At 46.3% G+C, this 16,781-nt stretch overlaps 1 protein-coding gene across 4 annotated transcripts in view; it reads left to right on the top strand.

Moving 5' to 3' along the window:
• KPTN (kaptin, actin binding protein) overlaps positions 1-16,781 on the top strand; it is an 82,853-nt gene that overhangs the window by 15,978 nt on the left and 50,094 nt on the right. For all 4 annotated transcript variants that reach the window (XR_015878973.1, XM_088477087.1, XM_088477086.1 and 1 more), the window contains exons 8-11: positions 8,276-8,383; positions 8,473-8,551; positions 10,348-10,483; positions 13,029-13,199. Coding sequence is in view for 3 of the 4 variants with exons in the window: in XM_088477087.1 (XP_088333213.1) it covers positions 8,276-8,383; positions 8,473-8,551; positions 10,348-10,483; positions 13,029-13,199 (494 nt within the window). In the remaining variant the exon portion in view is untranslated. The remainder of the gene's footprint in view (positions 1-8,275; positions 8,384-8,472; positions 8,552-10,347; positions 10,484-13,028; positions 13,200-16,781) is intronic.

Raw genomic sequence — 16,781 nt, 5'->3', positions numbered from 1 at the left:
GTGGACCAGACTGCTTCCGTTAGGAAGTCTGATTCTTTGTTTGTCCTCTTTGGTTTTCACAGGAGGGGTTGGCCTGCCAACAAACAAACGTTAGCCCGTTGGCTTTGTTCGGTTACTTGTGAGGCTTGTGCGCAGAAGGGTTTACCTGTTCCAGCCTCCGTTAAGGCTCATTCCACTCGGTCTGTGGGTCCTTCTTGGGCTGCTAGACGTGGCGCTTCTGCTGTTCAGCTATGTAAGGCAGCCACCTGGTCTTCCATTCAGAAATTTTTGAGGTTCTATGCGTTTGACACCTTTGCCTCTCAGGATGCATCCTTCGGGCGCCAGGTTCTCCTTTCTGCACAGGACCAACGCCGCCCTTAGTTGAACTGCTTTGGGACATCCCCAAGGTCAACCCTGTGGACCCCCTATGGACCCTGAAGTAGAAAACCAGAGATATGGTAAGAACTTACCTTTATTATCTCTGTTTCTACAAAGTCCATAGGGTCCACAGGGCACCTGCCCTGACGCACCTGGCTTCATATGGGCTGTGTGTCTGGTCACCGGTTTTTCCGTCTCCCATTTCTGTGAGTATGGTTTTCTTGTGTGTTCCAGTCTTCCTTCTCTCTGTTTCGTCTCTTCCTCCGGCCTTGGCTGCTTACCAACTGAGGTGCCTGTGGCTCGGGGGTGGGGTATAGAGGAGGATGGACCCAAGGGCATCCTGGGAGCAGCAAAAGCTTTAACTGCGTGGTGCCCGTGGATCCAGATCCAGCTATACCCCAAGGTCAACCCTGTGGACCCTATGGACTTCGTAGAAACAGAGATAACAAAGGTAAGTTCTTACCATATCTCTTGTTATAAGCAACCAAGCCACATGTTAAAACAGAATAAGTCTTTTGCTTAATAGCGGGCCATCATATTCTAAAGATACTGATTATAGTCATAAATAGGATTGACTCAAATGTATAAAGAACACCCATATTTTAAGTATGAATACCAGAGTTGTGTCCGTCAGGTCCCAGTCACATGATGTAAACAAAAACTGCGTGACCTGGTGGACCAATCTACAATAAGACCCTTGGGGGTTCAGGTGACCATAGCGATAAGGTATGGTTACTGGCTTCTCCGCGAGCTAGCATAGATGCTGACACTGATCCGTATGGTCACATGATGTAAATAAAGATCACCTGTGTCAACCTATTATGGATAACTGAGGCATCAGAATTGTCTATTTAATATGCCTCCATGTTACTGTATAGACAGTTTAACATTAAATAACTAATCAGTACCTGAAGGCATGTAATATATATGATGTATACTGATCAAAATTTCTAACATTGTGATCACGTATTGAAAATCACATAATAAACACAGCTATATTCTTTCATATATCTCATATAAAAGACTATTACTATACGACTAACCATATACAAATGTATCCTCACTTGTCTTTGCTGCAGTCGCGAAAACAGACCCACTTGGCGAGCCTGGTCCTGGGATACTCTGCTGGCGCCGGGCCTTTTTTTTGCGTCTTTTTTTTACGAAAATACGTTTAAGCCGCAATGTAATGTGACTAGGATGTACCAGGAGACTGTACTGATTAATTTGATATGTGGCACTTGTACAGTATATCTGTGTGTGCCAATATGGCCTAAGGCTTGGGAAGCAGACACAGAATCTAAGACAGCACTTCAGTTTCTGCCATGCTTAGCTTATTCTTTCCAGAGCTGGATAAGATTATTAGCCAGGTCTCCCTCCTTCTCCCTCTCCCTCTCTCTCCTATGTTTGTACCTCATATATTGAGCCTCTAAAAGATGCTGCCCTCAGCCTTTCCAGAATTTCATCTCTTTCTATGACAACAAGATGCATTTTATGGCTCAAATGTCAGGAAGCAGAGTCTAAGAAGGCTCTTCCATTTTCAGGTTCTTTTCTGTCTGGTCCAAGCTTGGACACCATCATTTCAGATGCAACTGGAGGTAATAGTGCTTTCTTCTTCCTCCATAGGGGACACAGGCTTTACGCTGGGTATAGATTGGTGAGTTGGAGTCCGGGCACCAGACGGTTAAACTTGTTGTGCACAGCCCAGACTTCCCCTCCCCCTATACCTTGCCCCCAGCCACAGGCACCTCAGTTTTGGTGTTGGTGTCTGCACATGAGGCACACTGTGGAAGTTGTGATAACCGCTTTTATAGGTTTTACTTTTAATTTTTAAACTATTATTTTTCTATTGAGTAAATAGCTCTAAGCATCCTATAGGACACCCGTGCTGCTGCTTCATCACCCCAGCGCCGACTGGCAAGTATGTTCGTGGCTTTACACCGCCGGTATGGGAGACACCGTCTGTGCTGGCAGGGGGGGACCAGGACTTCTCTGCATCCCAACTAGACCACCAGGGCACTTTTAAGCACCGGGTTATACAGTCAGCTCCTCTCCCCCCTCTTGGGGTGGTTTGTTGAGCATTTATTGCCTTTAATATTGCCTTTATTATTGCATTGAATGTGTCTGTGTGTTTGAGTATTTAATGTACTTTGCTATAGTCTCTGCATAGCCCCACTTATATTTCTATGTGTGGTGCATTTTACATTCATTGCTCTACCATGTGTGGCACATCACGGTGTCTTGCTCTGGTGTGTGGGGTCCTCCTAGATTGCTGTACTGTCTTCCAGGGGTAAAGTTCCCAAGGAGGTCTGTGCTTTGGTACTGGGTAATTGCAGGGCTTGTCCTGCTGCGTTCTCTTCACAGGTTCCGGACCACGATGGTCTTTGTACTCACTGGTTTACAACCCAAAGCAGGCAGGTCCTTCAGCTTCAACTGCTATCCAAGAACCTGCTTGGCTTGCCTCCGCTATCCCAGATAATGTTAAAGGTAGCTGTAGTTTCCTTGATTAAAGCAGTCAAGTCAGTTTTGCTTATCAAGGATGTGGATCCGGCCCCTATGTCCAATGCTCCAGTGTTCAAACATCAACAGAAGGCAGTTGCAGAATTTCCTTATTCTACGCAGCATGATGACCTTTTGGCGGAGGCCGGTCCCAACCTAATAGACGCTTCCTGGTGTCTAAAGCGTGTTACTACCTTTTATCCTTTGCCTGCTGCAGATCTGACTAAATGAGAGTCTCCTTCCCCGGTTGATGAGCATATTGCCCGCCTTGTTAAAAATGTTACACTTCCTAACACTGCATCCCTTAAGGATCCAACAGATCGGAAGCTAGAGACTTTTTAGTTTATTTATTCTAATGCAGGTGCGGTAGCTCGCCCGGCCCCTGTATCAGCCTGAGTTGCTAAGACCATTGGTCGCTGGGCTGATGCCCTGGAAGATGGCCTCACTTCAGGTACCCACAGGAATAAGCTTTTGTCGCTGGTGGAGCATATCCTTATCTTGGGGAAGCGGCTATTGACACTGGTATTCTACCTTCTAAGGTTCCAGCTTCTCGGCTAGCAGAGCCTTCTGGCTTCGTTCCTGGCGGGCGGATTCCAACTCTAAGAAGGCCCTTGAGGCTCTTTGGACCGGATCTGGATGAAATAGTGGTTATTCTGGTGGCATCTAAGACGGCCTGTCTTCCTTCCAGAGCAGCTCCTTGGTCGCATTCTTCTAATTTTCGTTCCTTTCGTCCGCAGAGTAAGGCCAAGGGCTTGTTGTTCTACAGATCTCGGGGTACCTCTACTAGAGGGTCTAAACCAGCAGGTAAGCAACCCTGGTCTACCAGACGCCCGGCTGCTAAGCCAGCCGACAAGCCTGCAGCATGACGGGGCGGGCCTCCACCTGGGAGTCTGGTTTCTACTTTTTTCAGAAATTTGGAAGGCGACCACGGAGGACGCCTGGGTAAGAGGGGTGGTCTCCCAGGGTTACGTGTTGACTTTTCGAGAGCATCCTCCAACCCAGTTTTTTCCCACAGGTCTTCCTTTGGATCAGGAAAAAGCAGGAGCTTTGAGAGAATCCATTCGCTCTCTAGTGGCCTCCAGGGTCATTGTTCTGTTCCCCACGTCTCAGTGGGGTACGGGCTTCTATGCCAATCTGTTTCTGGTCCAGAAGCTGAATGGGTCTTTCTGACCAATTCTCAAACTGAAGTTTCTCAACAGGTACATGAGAATTCCCAAATTCCGAATGGAATCGATTCGCTCCATTATTCTAGCCATGGAGCTGGGGACTTCATCGCCTCCTTAGACATGCATGATGCTTATTTGCATGTTCCCATCCACCTCAGTCACCAGCGGCTCCTTAGACTTGCGGTCCAGGATGATCATTTCCAGTTTCATGCTTTGCCTTTTGGACTTTCTACGGCTCCTCGTGTCTTCACAAAAATCATAGCGGTCATGGCGGCTCATCTTAGGAGCAAGTGAATCAGATTTTTTTTCCCTATCTGGACGACTTGCTTCTCCTGGCCCAGTCCCTGGAGATTGTCATGGAGCACGTCCGGGTCACAGTGGATCTTCTCCAGGCTCACGGATGGGTCATCAGTTGGAATAAATCCTCTCTTGGGAAATGATGCATTTGGGGGGCCTTGCTGGACTCCAAGGCTCAGCGGGTGTTCCTCCCAACAGACAAGGTACAGGACTTGCAGTCCAGGATTCGTTTGTTTCTGTGGCACCGCCTGGTGTCAATTCACTCTTGCATGTAGATACTGGGCTCTCTTAGATATAGCATTGAATTGAATCGAGCCCTTTGATTGAGAAGATCTGTGCCTGCTCCTAAGATGTCCACCACTACACCCCAAGGTAGCAGTGGCCCCCAGATAGATTCAGAGAAAGAGATTTAACTGTAAGTACCAAAAATTATATTGTACTGCTTCCAGAACTAGGATCTCCGGGTTTCACTCCTTTCAGTCCATGGGAAAGGCAAGGTGTCAGACTTCCAGGGTGGACTATCCTCTGCTTCTCATAGAGACAGTACAAAAGGAAACTGGCATGACCAGATATGCATCCTGCTCCCATGCTTTCAGACAAACAGTTGGCATGCCTGACAGGCTTTCCACCTGGGAACCCCTGTGGTGGGAGCATGTTTGCTACTTTTGTAGGACTGGTGGTACAATTCCCCCTCAGATACCTGGTGAGAGGAGTCAGGCATACAACATAGGTGTCTTAATGTCACCACCCAGGTGGTTGTTCATAACTGGCCTTCCTACAAACAAAATCTTGTTCCCTACGGAACTGTATTCAGTGCTTGTTTTCCTCAGGAGTAGTCAAGATCCTTTCATTAGCTCATGCACAGATTTTTGTTTATTTTAGCATGAAGGTCTTGAGGCAGACAGTCTAATGGTGGGTACACTCTGGGCGATATTACTGAGCGACTGCACAATTACGACATCGTAATCGTGCACATATCGTGCACTTTTATGTCGGAAACGACCAGCGATGCGCACTCCCGCTGGTCGTTTCCGACATTGTCCATCGCCTGAACATGCAGCACAATCTGACGATGTCGTCAGGTTGCTGCATGTTGGGGAATGGGGGAGAGAGCCCGGCGCTGAACGATATCGTTAATGATATCGTTCAGCGGCTGTGCTCAATGTCATGAACGACATTGAGCACAGCCTGCCGGGGACACACTACACGATATCGCTCAGGGAGCATGTCGTGTAGTGTGTACGCACCATAATTCTTCCAGATAGTGCAGCTTGTAAGATTCCTCTCGAGGGAGCTCTTGATCGAACTCCTTTCAAAATAGAACAAGCCCACTCCATCCTTTAACCCGTTCATCAGACTAGCTCCAATAGTGTGGCTGTGGTTTAAACTACAGCAGGGGTGACCCCTTCACCATTTGGTTGAGTACTATTGTGACAATGTACACTAGTCTTCATGACTGAGAGGCCGTCACCCTTTAGTACCGCTTTGAGGGTTTTTGAAAACCAGAGTTAAGGCTCCCCATAATTGCGCTAAAACTCACGGAGATGTTCTAAGTTCTAATTAGAGAATGACAAAAGATTGTGGAATCTTCTTTGTACCACAAGGTGGAGCACTTCTACTAAAAACAAGGGATGGGGACTTTGCTGGTAAATGCCATGCCGATCCCTTTGAACTTTCCTTTACATTACCTATCCCTTCATACCCCTTGGATCAATGTGTCCGTAGGTCCTGAAGAAGGTAAGAGAGGGCTTTTGGGTCTTCCTTGTGCCTCAGACTGGTCAAGAAGAACACAGTACATAGAGAATTTTCCACATTGCATCTAGCAGGAGTTTCCTACCTCTTCCTTCCTTTCACTTGCACTATTACTACTATGGATGGAGATGTTAAGCTGGGTGCACACTCGCCCGACGGGTCGGCAGAACGGACAGATTAAACGATATATCTGCTAGATATATAGTCATAGTCTGTGCTGCTGGAACGATAAGATAGTCTGTGAACGACGGTGTTCACAGTCACATCCCACTGATCCTCCATCGATATATCATTCGTCGCTCGAATGAACATTATATCGTTCAGGTGTGTACCCAGCATTACACTAATCTCCCAGCAGGCTCAGGTTTCAGTGCTCTCCTTTCTTTTAAAGAAAACGGTGACTATGAGAATGCAGCCCATACATTTGAAGTGCATTTCCTCGATTCCCTGATGTGATCCGTTGCCCACTGGCAGTCATCAATGATCGGCGATCAGTCGGGAAATTTCTGCATGTTGACAATCCCTGATTTGCAGATTCCGACCATTTTCGGGTTGTAATTGGGGAACCAAGATCTTTCAACATGTTGAGAATATTCCTGATTTCCTGACCCCTCTGTCTGCAGAATGGGGAATTGCCCCAATACATTGTAGATTTATGGGGGCATTTACTTACAGCTAGTGATAAACGTTCAACCTCCATTCATTTCCCCAACGACTCTTTGGGACCTGAACTTCTTGCTGACAGACTTACACAATGTTAGTATTCAAAGCCTTGGATTCATTGAAGGTAAAGCTTCTTGCCTGGAAGACTGCCTTTCTTTTGGCTGACTGTACAGCTAGGAGGGTTTTGGGGCCAGGGACTCTTATCTTGTAGGTCTCCATATCTCCTCTTTTATGAAGACCAGCGTTTTTGTTCAGACTAAACCCCATTTAGAAACATATTTATATATTCTGGTGTATGTATGTGTGCTTTTTGGCTACAGGTCGTATGCTTAAAAATCCAGTGAATTCAGTACAGATGCGTGCTTAGGGTGTGCAATCTAGGGCCCCTCCCCCTATGTATGCAGTACAGATGCGTGCTTAGGGTGTGCAATCTAGGGCCCCTCCCCCTATGTATGCAGTACAGATGCGTGCTTAGGGTGTGCAATCTAGGGCCCCTCCCCCTATGTATGCATTACAGATGCGTGCTTAGGGTGTGCAATCTAGGGCCCCTCCCCCTATGTTTGCAGTACAGATGCGTGCTTAGGGTGTGCAATCTAGGGCCCCTCCCCCTATGTATGCAGTACAGATGCGTGCTTTGGGTGTGCAATCTAGGGCCATCCCCCTATGTATGCAGTACAGATGCGTGCTTTGGGTGTGCAATCTAGGGCCATCCCCCTATGTATGCAGTACAGATGCGTGCTTAGGGTGTGCAATCTAGGGCCCCTCCCCCTATGTATGCAGTACAGATGTGTGCTTAGGGTGTGCAATCTAGGGCCATCCCCCTATGTATGCAGTACAGATGCGTGCTTAGGGTGTGCAATCTAGGGCCATCCCCCTATGTATGCAGTACAGATGCGTGCTTAGGGTGTGCAATCTAGGGCCATCCCCCTATGTATGCAGTACAGATGCGTGCTTAGGGTGTGCAATCTAGGGCCCCTCCCCCTATGTATGCAGTACAGATGCGTGCTTAGGGTGTGCAATCTAGGGCCCCTCCCTCTATGTATGCAGTACAGATGTGTGCTTAGGGTGTGCAATCTAGGGCCCCTCCCCCTATGTATGCAGTACAGATATGTGCTTCTCTCCTGTATTCATACCTCTCTGACTTATTTATCTGGTCCAGTGCAACAGTAGGATTCCTCGTCACTGTTACATTGGTCCACTGTAAACACAGCTTGCTTGAATAATCATGTTCCCCCATGGTTTTTGTTCTACATTACTTCTATCTTGTATACCTTTAAACTGTTTTGAACTCAATAAAAAATTTTTTTTTAATACAAAACAAAGCATTTACAGTGCTGAGAGCGACCATTATAGGGGGTATGAGGCATCCACATGACAGATGCCCAGCCCAGGCATTTGGCCGAGTGTGACCGTGTGTAATCTCCCATTGTGAGCTGAATATGACTGATGAGTATCTGCAGTGAGTTGGTGATGAAGAAGAATGATGGTACAAAGCAGTTGTTGGGTCTATTATGTGCCTGACTTCACTTTCCCTTTCTAAGCAGAGATCCTCCAGAGCTGGTCTCTACAGCAGGATGGTCCTCTCTCCAAGGTGCTCGTCTTCAGCATGCCCAGCGTCCATGGAGGAGGGGAAGAGGTGTGCTCATGTGAGGGTGAGGATATTGTCCAAACTTCCCAACTGAGGACGCTTTTAGGTGGTGTTGTTGTTGTTGTTGTTGTTAATTAGACTCTCTAACCCTAGGTCCTGGTGAAGGACGTACCTTTCAGGAGGAATACAGTGTCCTGGTGACCAGTACCATAGAGCTGTCTGCAGTTTATAGGTTAGTCATTTGCACATGGAGTAGATCATTTAAGAGACCAGTATAAAAGGTACTTTTGTTCTTTACTTCCTTCTCTGGGTGACACAGACAGAGGAGAGTTATGAGGTTTGAAGTCTGTCCCTCCCACTGCAGGGTTACATACACAGAAGGGATCTATGGGACATGCAGTCTGTCCCTCCCACTGCAGGGTTTCCTACACAGAAGAGATCTATGAGACATGCAGTTGTCCCTCCCACTGCAGGGTTACCTACACAGAAGGGATCTATGAAACATGTAGTCTGTCCCTCCCACTGCAGGGTTACCTACACAGAAGGGATCTATGAGACATGGAGTCTGTCCCTCCCACTGCAGGGTTACCTCCACAGAAGGGATCTATGAGACATGCAGTCTGTCCCTCCCACTGCAGGGTTACCTACACAGAAGGGATCTATGAGACATGCAGTCTGTCCCTCCCACTTCAGGGTTTCCTACACAGAAGGGATCTATGAGACATGCAGTCTGTCCCTCCCATTGCAGGGTTACCTACACACAGAAGGGATCTATGAGACATGCAGTCTGTCCCTCCCACTGCAGGGTTACCTCCACAGAAGGGATCTATGAGACATGCAGTCTGTCCCTCCCACTGCAGGGTTACCTACACAGTAAGGATCTATGAGACATGCAGTCTGTCCCTCCCACTGCAGGGTTACCTACACAGAAAGGATCTATGAGACATGGAGTCTGTCCCTCCCACTGCAGGGTTACCTACACAGAAGGGATCTATGAGACATGCAGTCTGTCCCTCCCACTGCAGGGTTACCTACACACAGAAGGGATCTATGAGACATGCAGTCTGTCCCTCCCACTGCAGGGTTACCTCCACAGAAGGGATCTATGAGACATGCAGTCTGTCCCTCCCACTGCAGGGTTACCTCCACAGAAGGGATCTATGAGACATGCAGTCTGTCCCTCCCACTGCAGGGTTACCTACACAGAAAGGATCTATGAGACATGGAGTCTATCCCTCCCACTGCAGGGTTACCTACACAGAAGGGGTCTATGAGACATGGAGTCTGTCCCTCCCACTGCAGGGTTACTTCCACAGAAGGGATCTATGAGACATGCAGTCTGTCCCTCCCACTGCAGGGTTACCTCCACAGAAAGGATCTATGAGACATGGAGTCTGTCCTTCCCACTGCAGGGACATCGTCCCGTGTGTCCCCGGTGGGTGTGCTCAGTGTCGTTAACAACACTGAGCGCGAACACTGAATGATATCATGAACTATATCGTTAAGTGCCGGGCTCCCTCCCTCATTGGCGAACATGTTCAGCCTGACAATATCGGGCAATGAACTACCAACTACAAACGGGAGCGCACATTGGTCGTTATCGTTCATCGTTTTGGGGCAGAAACTGAACAGTTTTTTGGACGACTGAACGATGACAATATCGTTATAGCTCAGTCGTCCAAAAAATCGCTGTGTGTGGACGCACCTTCAGTTGCGCCATGCATATTGTCCACATATGGCAGAAAGGTGTATGAGGACACATCTATGTGCATATCATTCATTTCCAAATACTTTCACCTCAGATTTGTGTCTAATTTTCTATATATGTTTCAGCAAATGAAAGTTCTGTAGTTGGCTTAAGGATAATCTGTTTGACTGTTATGTAGATAAAAAAAAAAGTGCATTACACACTTCAAGGCAGCACCACTGCCCAAGTGGTGGGGAGGATTCCTAGTAATTCTGATTTTACTGGTCTATTTATGCTCCCTTTAATACATTGTCCTGCTCTTCATACCATGTTTACCTCAGAAACATCTTGCAGAATGGTCTCAGAGAGCAGCTTCTTTTGCCAGATAGTGACCAGTTTGACAGTGTACTCTGTGCTGTAACAGCGGATGTCGATTTTGATGGAGAACCAGAGATTTTATTGGGCACCTATGGACAGGTAAGTCCCAAATCTAATGGCCGTTCATGGCATTGACTTGCAAAATACAAGAATATTCATTCAACAGGATCACCATGGTCAGCTCTAAATTCCAAATCAATGATCATTCACCAGCGGGGCTTCTCAGGAAAGCCCTGCACAACACTTTTATAAAGTGGGCAGGTGAATATTTGGAGAATGGAGGATTTATACAAACATTTATTCCAAGTGTGTCAATTGGACCTTTTTAATTAAACCCAGACGCTCGAGTAGTGTAGAAGCCACAGATGGTAAATGAACTCCTGATCTCCTAAGTAGCAGGCACACTGATGTTCTGTCATGCAACCAGTATCCATGGTTTTGTATTATATTTGTGACAATTTAATGGAGAAACAACATTTGGGGGTCTATTTTCTAAGCAGTGTTAGGAGAAGTGAAAAGTGATAAGGTGCCAGCCAATCAGCTCCCAACTGTCATTTTTCAAACACAGCCTGTGAGATGACAGGTAGGAGCTGATTGGCTGGCACCTTATCACTTTTCACTCTTCACCTTTCACTTCTAACACTGCTTAGTAAATAGACACCTTAATCATTTTATTACTGATCTTGGATCAGATTTGACCAAAAATCCTAAGATTATTTATTTTCACCTATTTTCAGTGGCTGACGTAATACCGTAATACAGAGTGCAGCGGTGCCTAAAACTCGTTGCCCACCTTACACTGCTGAAGCAAAAAGCACATTTCTTTCCCCCGTAAATAGCACTATACAGGAGAGTGAATTGAAGTGTAACAACTCTACATTAATTAGATTAACGCCCACTGACACATGTCGGTTATATGGGTGGGTGAAACTGGCAGCAGAGGTGTAAACAATGAATCTTATTAAATAAGTGCAGCTTGTGAGACCGCTGTTCTGCCCGTGGCTCCCTGACGTGTGATTTCCCACGTAATAAGAGACAAAGTTGTTTTGAAGTGCGATTGTTGCATTATATTACCCTCTCGCTCATTGCCGCAGTTGACTTTACAGTTTTTTGGAGAGAATAATAATAAAAAAAAAAAAAAAAAGTGTCAGGATGAGCAGGGACGAGTCGTTTGTAAACCCATAATTACATTCTAGCTTCAGTTACTTTTTGTTGGGCTTGTATAAAGCAAACCTGTCATATTAACTCCAACATTTAACATCAACCTAATAATATGGTGATATAAACCATGCCTACTTACATACCTTGTCCTGACTTCTCCGTAGGCCACTACAATTAGATGTCATAAAGGTCCTGAGTCAGGTGAACGCAGCATCGATGACGCACGCAAATGGGCGATGTTTTTAGTCTGTGCATGCGTCTGAGTCCCAGTTGTCTGCGCACAGAGCTGCAGCATAGAATCGGACGCATGAATTGTAGCAGACATTCCTGGGAGGTAACGGGGGTGGTGAAGCCGGGGGGGGACATGTCGCTGAAAGATGCGCTTAAAGACGCACAGCCGCTCACACAGGAGGCCATAGGGCTGGTGCAAGTTCCGATTGTACAACCGATGGTGTGTCTAAAGATCCACCGGGGCAGAAATGCACTGTCTTAAGAAGCTGCAAGAGGGCGTCTCTGCTCTTTACAAATCAAAGGCGCCATTAGTATAAAGAGGCAGACGCGACTGCAGCAAAAGACGCAGCTAAGTCTGCGTCCTCCTCGGAATCGGGCGCACAGTCACTGAGCATGTGACTTATATGCGCCATTCAATGCTATGTACTGAGATTCTGTGTATGTGTGCTAAATGCTTTATTATCAGAGGGAGGCAGAGAGAATGTGCCAGTGTCACTCCTTCCGTACAGAGGACAGCCTGCAACCCCCTGGTGCCTGCATTTTGCCAAAGGCAGGGGTAACGAGAATGCTCGGCCGATGTGGAGGAGCAATATTTATAATAAAATTATATTTCTCCTTCATCCACTAGGGGACACTGGAGTATACACTGGGGCAGTGGTTCTCAAACTCGGCCCTCAGGGCCCCACGCAGGTCACGTTTTCCAGGTCACCCAGCAGGTGCACAGGTGAATTCATTACTCACTGACACATTTTAAAAGATTCACAGGTGGAGCTAATGATTTCACCTGTGATTCTGTGAGGAGACCTGGAAAACATGCACTGTTTGGGGTCCTGAGGACAGAGTTTGGGAACCTGTGCATTGGGGAATAGACGGGTGATGAGTGGAGCCTGGCACTTTAAATATTGTAATATATAGAATATTTGTTATTTTTCTTAAATAAGTACTAGTAAGAGTTAAAATTCTTAAAAGGGCCTGGGTGCAGCCTCAGGCATGCCATGTAGACATGCTTGACTTAAGGGAACAAATGTCTTATTTTTTTTTATTTTTGTTTTTTCTTGTTGGGCTTATTTTTTTTTTTTAAATTTATTCCGCAGTACTTTTTTCTTTTATCTAAAAATAGTTTTGGCCACTACAATAATTTTAAGCCATCCCTTCTTGGTTACAATACTTTTTTTTTAAAGTCCTGTTTGCTCAGAAGCGCAAGGTTATTCTTGTTCGTTCACGCTCTCTGTCACTGTCGCCCCAATCTCAGGAGCTGCTGTGTTACAAGTACATAACGAGGCCTGATCAGGAGGGGTATTTCCAGCAGCTGTGGCAAAGGAGCTTCCCCAGCCCCCTGCTCTGCATGGCTCATGTGGATCTGACATGGGATGGACTGTGTGAGCTGGCTATTGTGTGCCTTAAAGGACTCCACATACTGCAGGTGAGGGTCCCTTCACAATAACTCTTTGTACTCTACCTGTCAGCAGGACGGACTGATAGAACATTGTTTGCACCTTTACACTGATCAGTTTGCCTATCGCAATACAAGATGCAATTAGGTCTATGTGAGGATGACCATTAGGTCTATGTGAGGATGACAATCAGGGCCGTAGCTAGGGTAGTGCGGCCGGTGCCATCGCACAGGGCACCACAGGTCTGTCAAATTTCTGTTAATTATCATTCTTGCTTGTATCTTCCTCTTATTTCATCCCCAGCATCTCCTATCTCTTCCCTGGCCCTTCCCCATGAAGCCATGGCCCTTTTTTAGGGTGCATTATGTCCCTTTGAAAAATGAGGGGGGCGCCAATGCTCTTTCTGGCACAGGGCACCAAAAGTCTAGTTACGGCTCTGATGACAATAAGGTTTATGTGAGGATGATGGTATTTGCTGTTTTTGATTGTTTGCTGATAACAAATATTTTGTTCATCTGTGATGCCTAGTGGTGTGGATTATTGTTACCATAAAATACTGGGAGTGAACTGTCACAGTCAGAGACCGCGCACAGGGAGAGGGCCGCGTTTTAACATAAAGCTCAGTGTTTGTTGCATGGAATGCTAAAAACTCTGAGCGCAGGTAGTCACAAGAGTCCTAGCCACCTTCTACGTAAGCTGTCCCGCTCCTATCACTAGCATACACTCACAGGTAGTATAACACCAGCAGTGCCGCCATGTATAGAAGGAATTGTGGGCGGTCACATACAGATTCCTAACTCCTCACCTTTATTCTTACTTTTATTGTCTAATTGTCACTGGGAGACGTCTTCCCAACATCTAGACCAGTGGTTCTCAATTACTCCCAACAGGTCATGTCTTCAGGATTTCTGTCTGTGTAAACAGGTAGGATAATTACTGACCCAGCAAAATAGATTAACTCACCTGTGTATGATTGAAGAAATCCAGAAAAGATGACCTGTTGGGGATACTTGATGATGGCAGTTGAGAACTACTGATCTATAGAGAATGTAGTCAGCATGTCGACAAGGTTGACACCATAATGTCAAAAGTCATGATGTCGACATGGTTAAAGTGTAGACGCCCAACTTGTTGACACATGAAATATTGTCGTGGGTCATATGTCAACAATAGTAAAGTTAGAGTTAGGACTAGACTTAAAATCCATTGTCGACATTATGTACTATTTGCAACATGTTGACATTTTAGTCACTGACTAAACCTATTTAAAGGGGTCAATGCAATTGCATGCGATTTTTACATTGAATGTTCCGGCGCAAGGTACAGACTATGTGCAGTGCGCACATCTCCTGTACATGGGGGTGCGGTGTACGGTGCTTGTTGCCGGCATTTTAGCATGTCGCCTGCATCGCTCCTACATGGCACTAATTCAATTGGCCCCATAGACTGTAATTGCGACATTACTGCTGTTGGCTTTTACGATCATCTAAATCAAAACGGATATTGGCTCTAAACAATAAATCTGATTAAAACTATGTATTAACGAATTAGTAATTTGTATGTCATGCGGAGAGGACATGCCATTGTCTGTATTATCTCCTAATTCATTTACCAATAATAATTCTGTAAACAAAAGGTGTAGACAGTACTTTAGTAGATTAAATAAGATAGAATGCAAATGGAATGATAATGGTGTAACAATGAGAACCACAAACTATAAAAATTCATTTGGAAAACCTCATGCAACTCGTTACCAATTAATGATCTCACACGTGGGACTTGTAAACCACTCTGCTGTGTTAGAAATATGATTCTGCGCTGTCTTGCCCACTTCACCCTAACAGACGCTCGCCATCCTACATACGTATCTTTATAATGCTAAAGGCCCCTGTACACTAGATTATTTTTCTTAAAGGATTTCCCTGATTCCGACGCATCGGAAGGATGAATCGTTAAAATCGTCCAGTGTGTACGCACTATATCACTCAGTGCGCGCTCCCGCGGGGTCGTCAGTCGCATCGTCTGATGTTCCCTACACGCAGTCCAATCAGACGATGCAGCTGACGACTCCCTGCTGCGGGATGCGGCAGGGGCCAACATATCGGGCGGGCGGGCACCGGATCGTCCAGTGTGTACGGGCCGTCCGATATGTAGGCCCGTCGCTCGTGGAAAGGGGAACATCGCTGGGTACACACATCATCTACTGTGTACCAAGCTTAACTCTTCAACACTTCATTTCAGTTTCACCCGCCTGACCACCATTACTTATACCAGGTCACCGATTGCTGACCGCCCAATGTATTAAGCATTCGCTTCCAGCAATAAGGGCGATGAGGGTACTGGGCAGAGGAGGCAGCTTTCAGTATCTGCCAAACAAGTCCGCAAAGCCGGCTGGATTGCTGCATTGTTCCTGTCTGCGAGGAAATGGGCCCTCTGTGTAGATTTGTACCTGCAACTGGTCAATATAACAAAGCTATAGAAAGGCTTGGGACTATGGGCCTGATTCAGAGCCGCTCGTAAGCGGCAGTACGCTCGTTCTGAGTGATGTTCGCACATCTGCGCATGTGTACGGTTTATAATACGCATGCGCGAACCAGTCAGTGCGGCCGAAAATCGTTTGTTCGCTATATAGCGAATGCCTGCTACTTTGAGTGACAGGAGGAGGCGTATGTGGGTGGTAACAGGGGAAGGTGCTTTAAAACGGGGAGTGGAGATCCGAACGCAGGCGTGCTTAAAGGTCAAAACGGGCGTTTTATGGGTGTGCATAATTAATACAGCAGCGTCATTGACCACGTCACTGGGTTATTTTATAGTCAGAACTGCTCGCAGGATTGTGGTAGGAAAAACCAACCACAAGAATAGCGAGCAGTTCATACGCTGGTCGATGTACTCGATTAATCTAATAAATAGCGGACATGACGTAGGATGCGAGCGGCCAGGGGGCGTAGTTTTCCAAAAAACTACCACATGTTTTGTTCGCTCGTTCAGACCTAGAGGCCTGAACAGACCGCAATTAGCGAACGGTTCATTTGAATAGCCACCCCTTTTTTCTGAACGAGCGAGCGCAAATAGCGTCCGGCTCTGAATCAGGCCCTATATTCCCCCTCGTCATGGCCCCTGTATTCCAGGGGAGATAAGGAGAACACACATCTTGCTGTGTAGTTAATATTGTATTTGTCTTTTAACATTTGTAAAATATTATTGGGAGCAATCTTGGGCATGGAAAGACCTCAAGTCATTATCTTGGACAGAGTTGCTGCACGCTTCCCTTTATTCATTAGCAGGAATGAGGGACTTAATAAAGCTTGGTTGTAATGTAGTCACTAGTATGGATGAATAAACACTTGGACGTATAATTACTACCACTGGTGCTGCTGCTGTTTGTCTTTGATTAATAGGAACGAATCATAGAGCGTTAGACATTACAAGTGCTTGAGGAATAGGAGTGCTTTTTCTTTCAAGGCCATGACACGGGATACGGCCAGAAGGTGGCGCTGTGTCTATTCGTGTTAATTTATCAACCTTAGGAGTGTCTCACAGCAACCGGATAGGTTAGCCCATATGCTGTAAGGCTTGCCCATGCTCTATAATTCACTGGTATTGCAAGGGTA

Source organism: Taudactylus pleione, unplaced genomic scaffold (assembly GCF_031769625.1).
Source record: "Taudactylus pleione unplaced genomic scaffold, aTauple2 ptg000199l, whole genome shotgun sequence".
Taxonomy (NCBI): Eukaryota; Metazoa; Chordata; class Amphibia; order Anura; family Myobatrachidae; genus Taudactylus; species Taudactylus pleione.
This window is presented reverse-complemented; position numbering and strand designations above follow the sequence as displayed.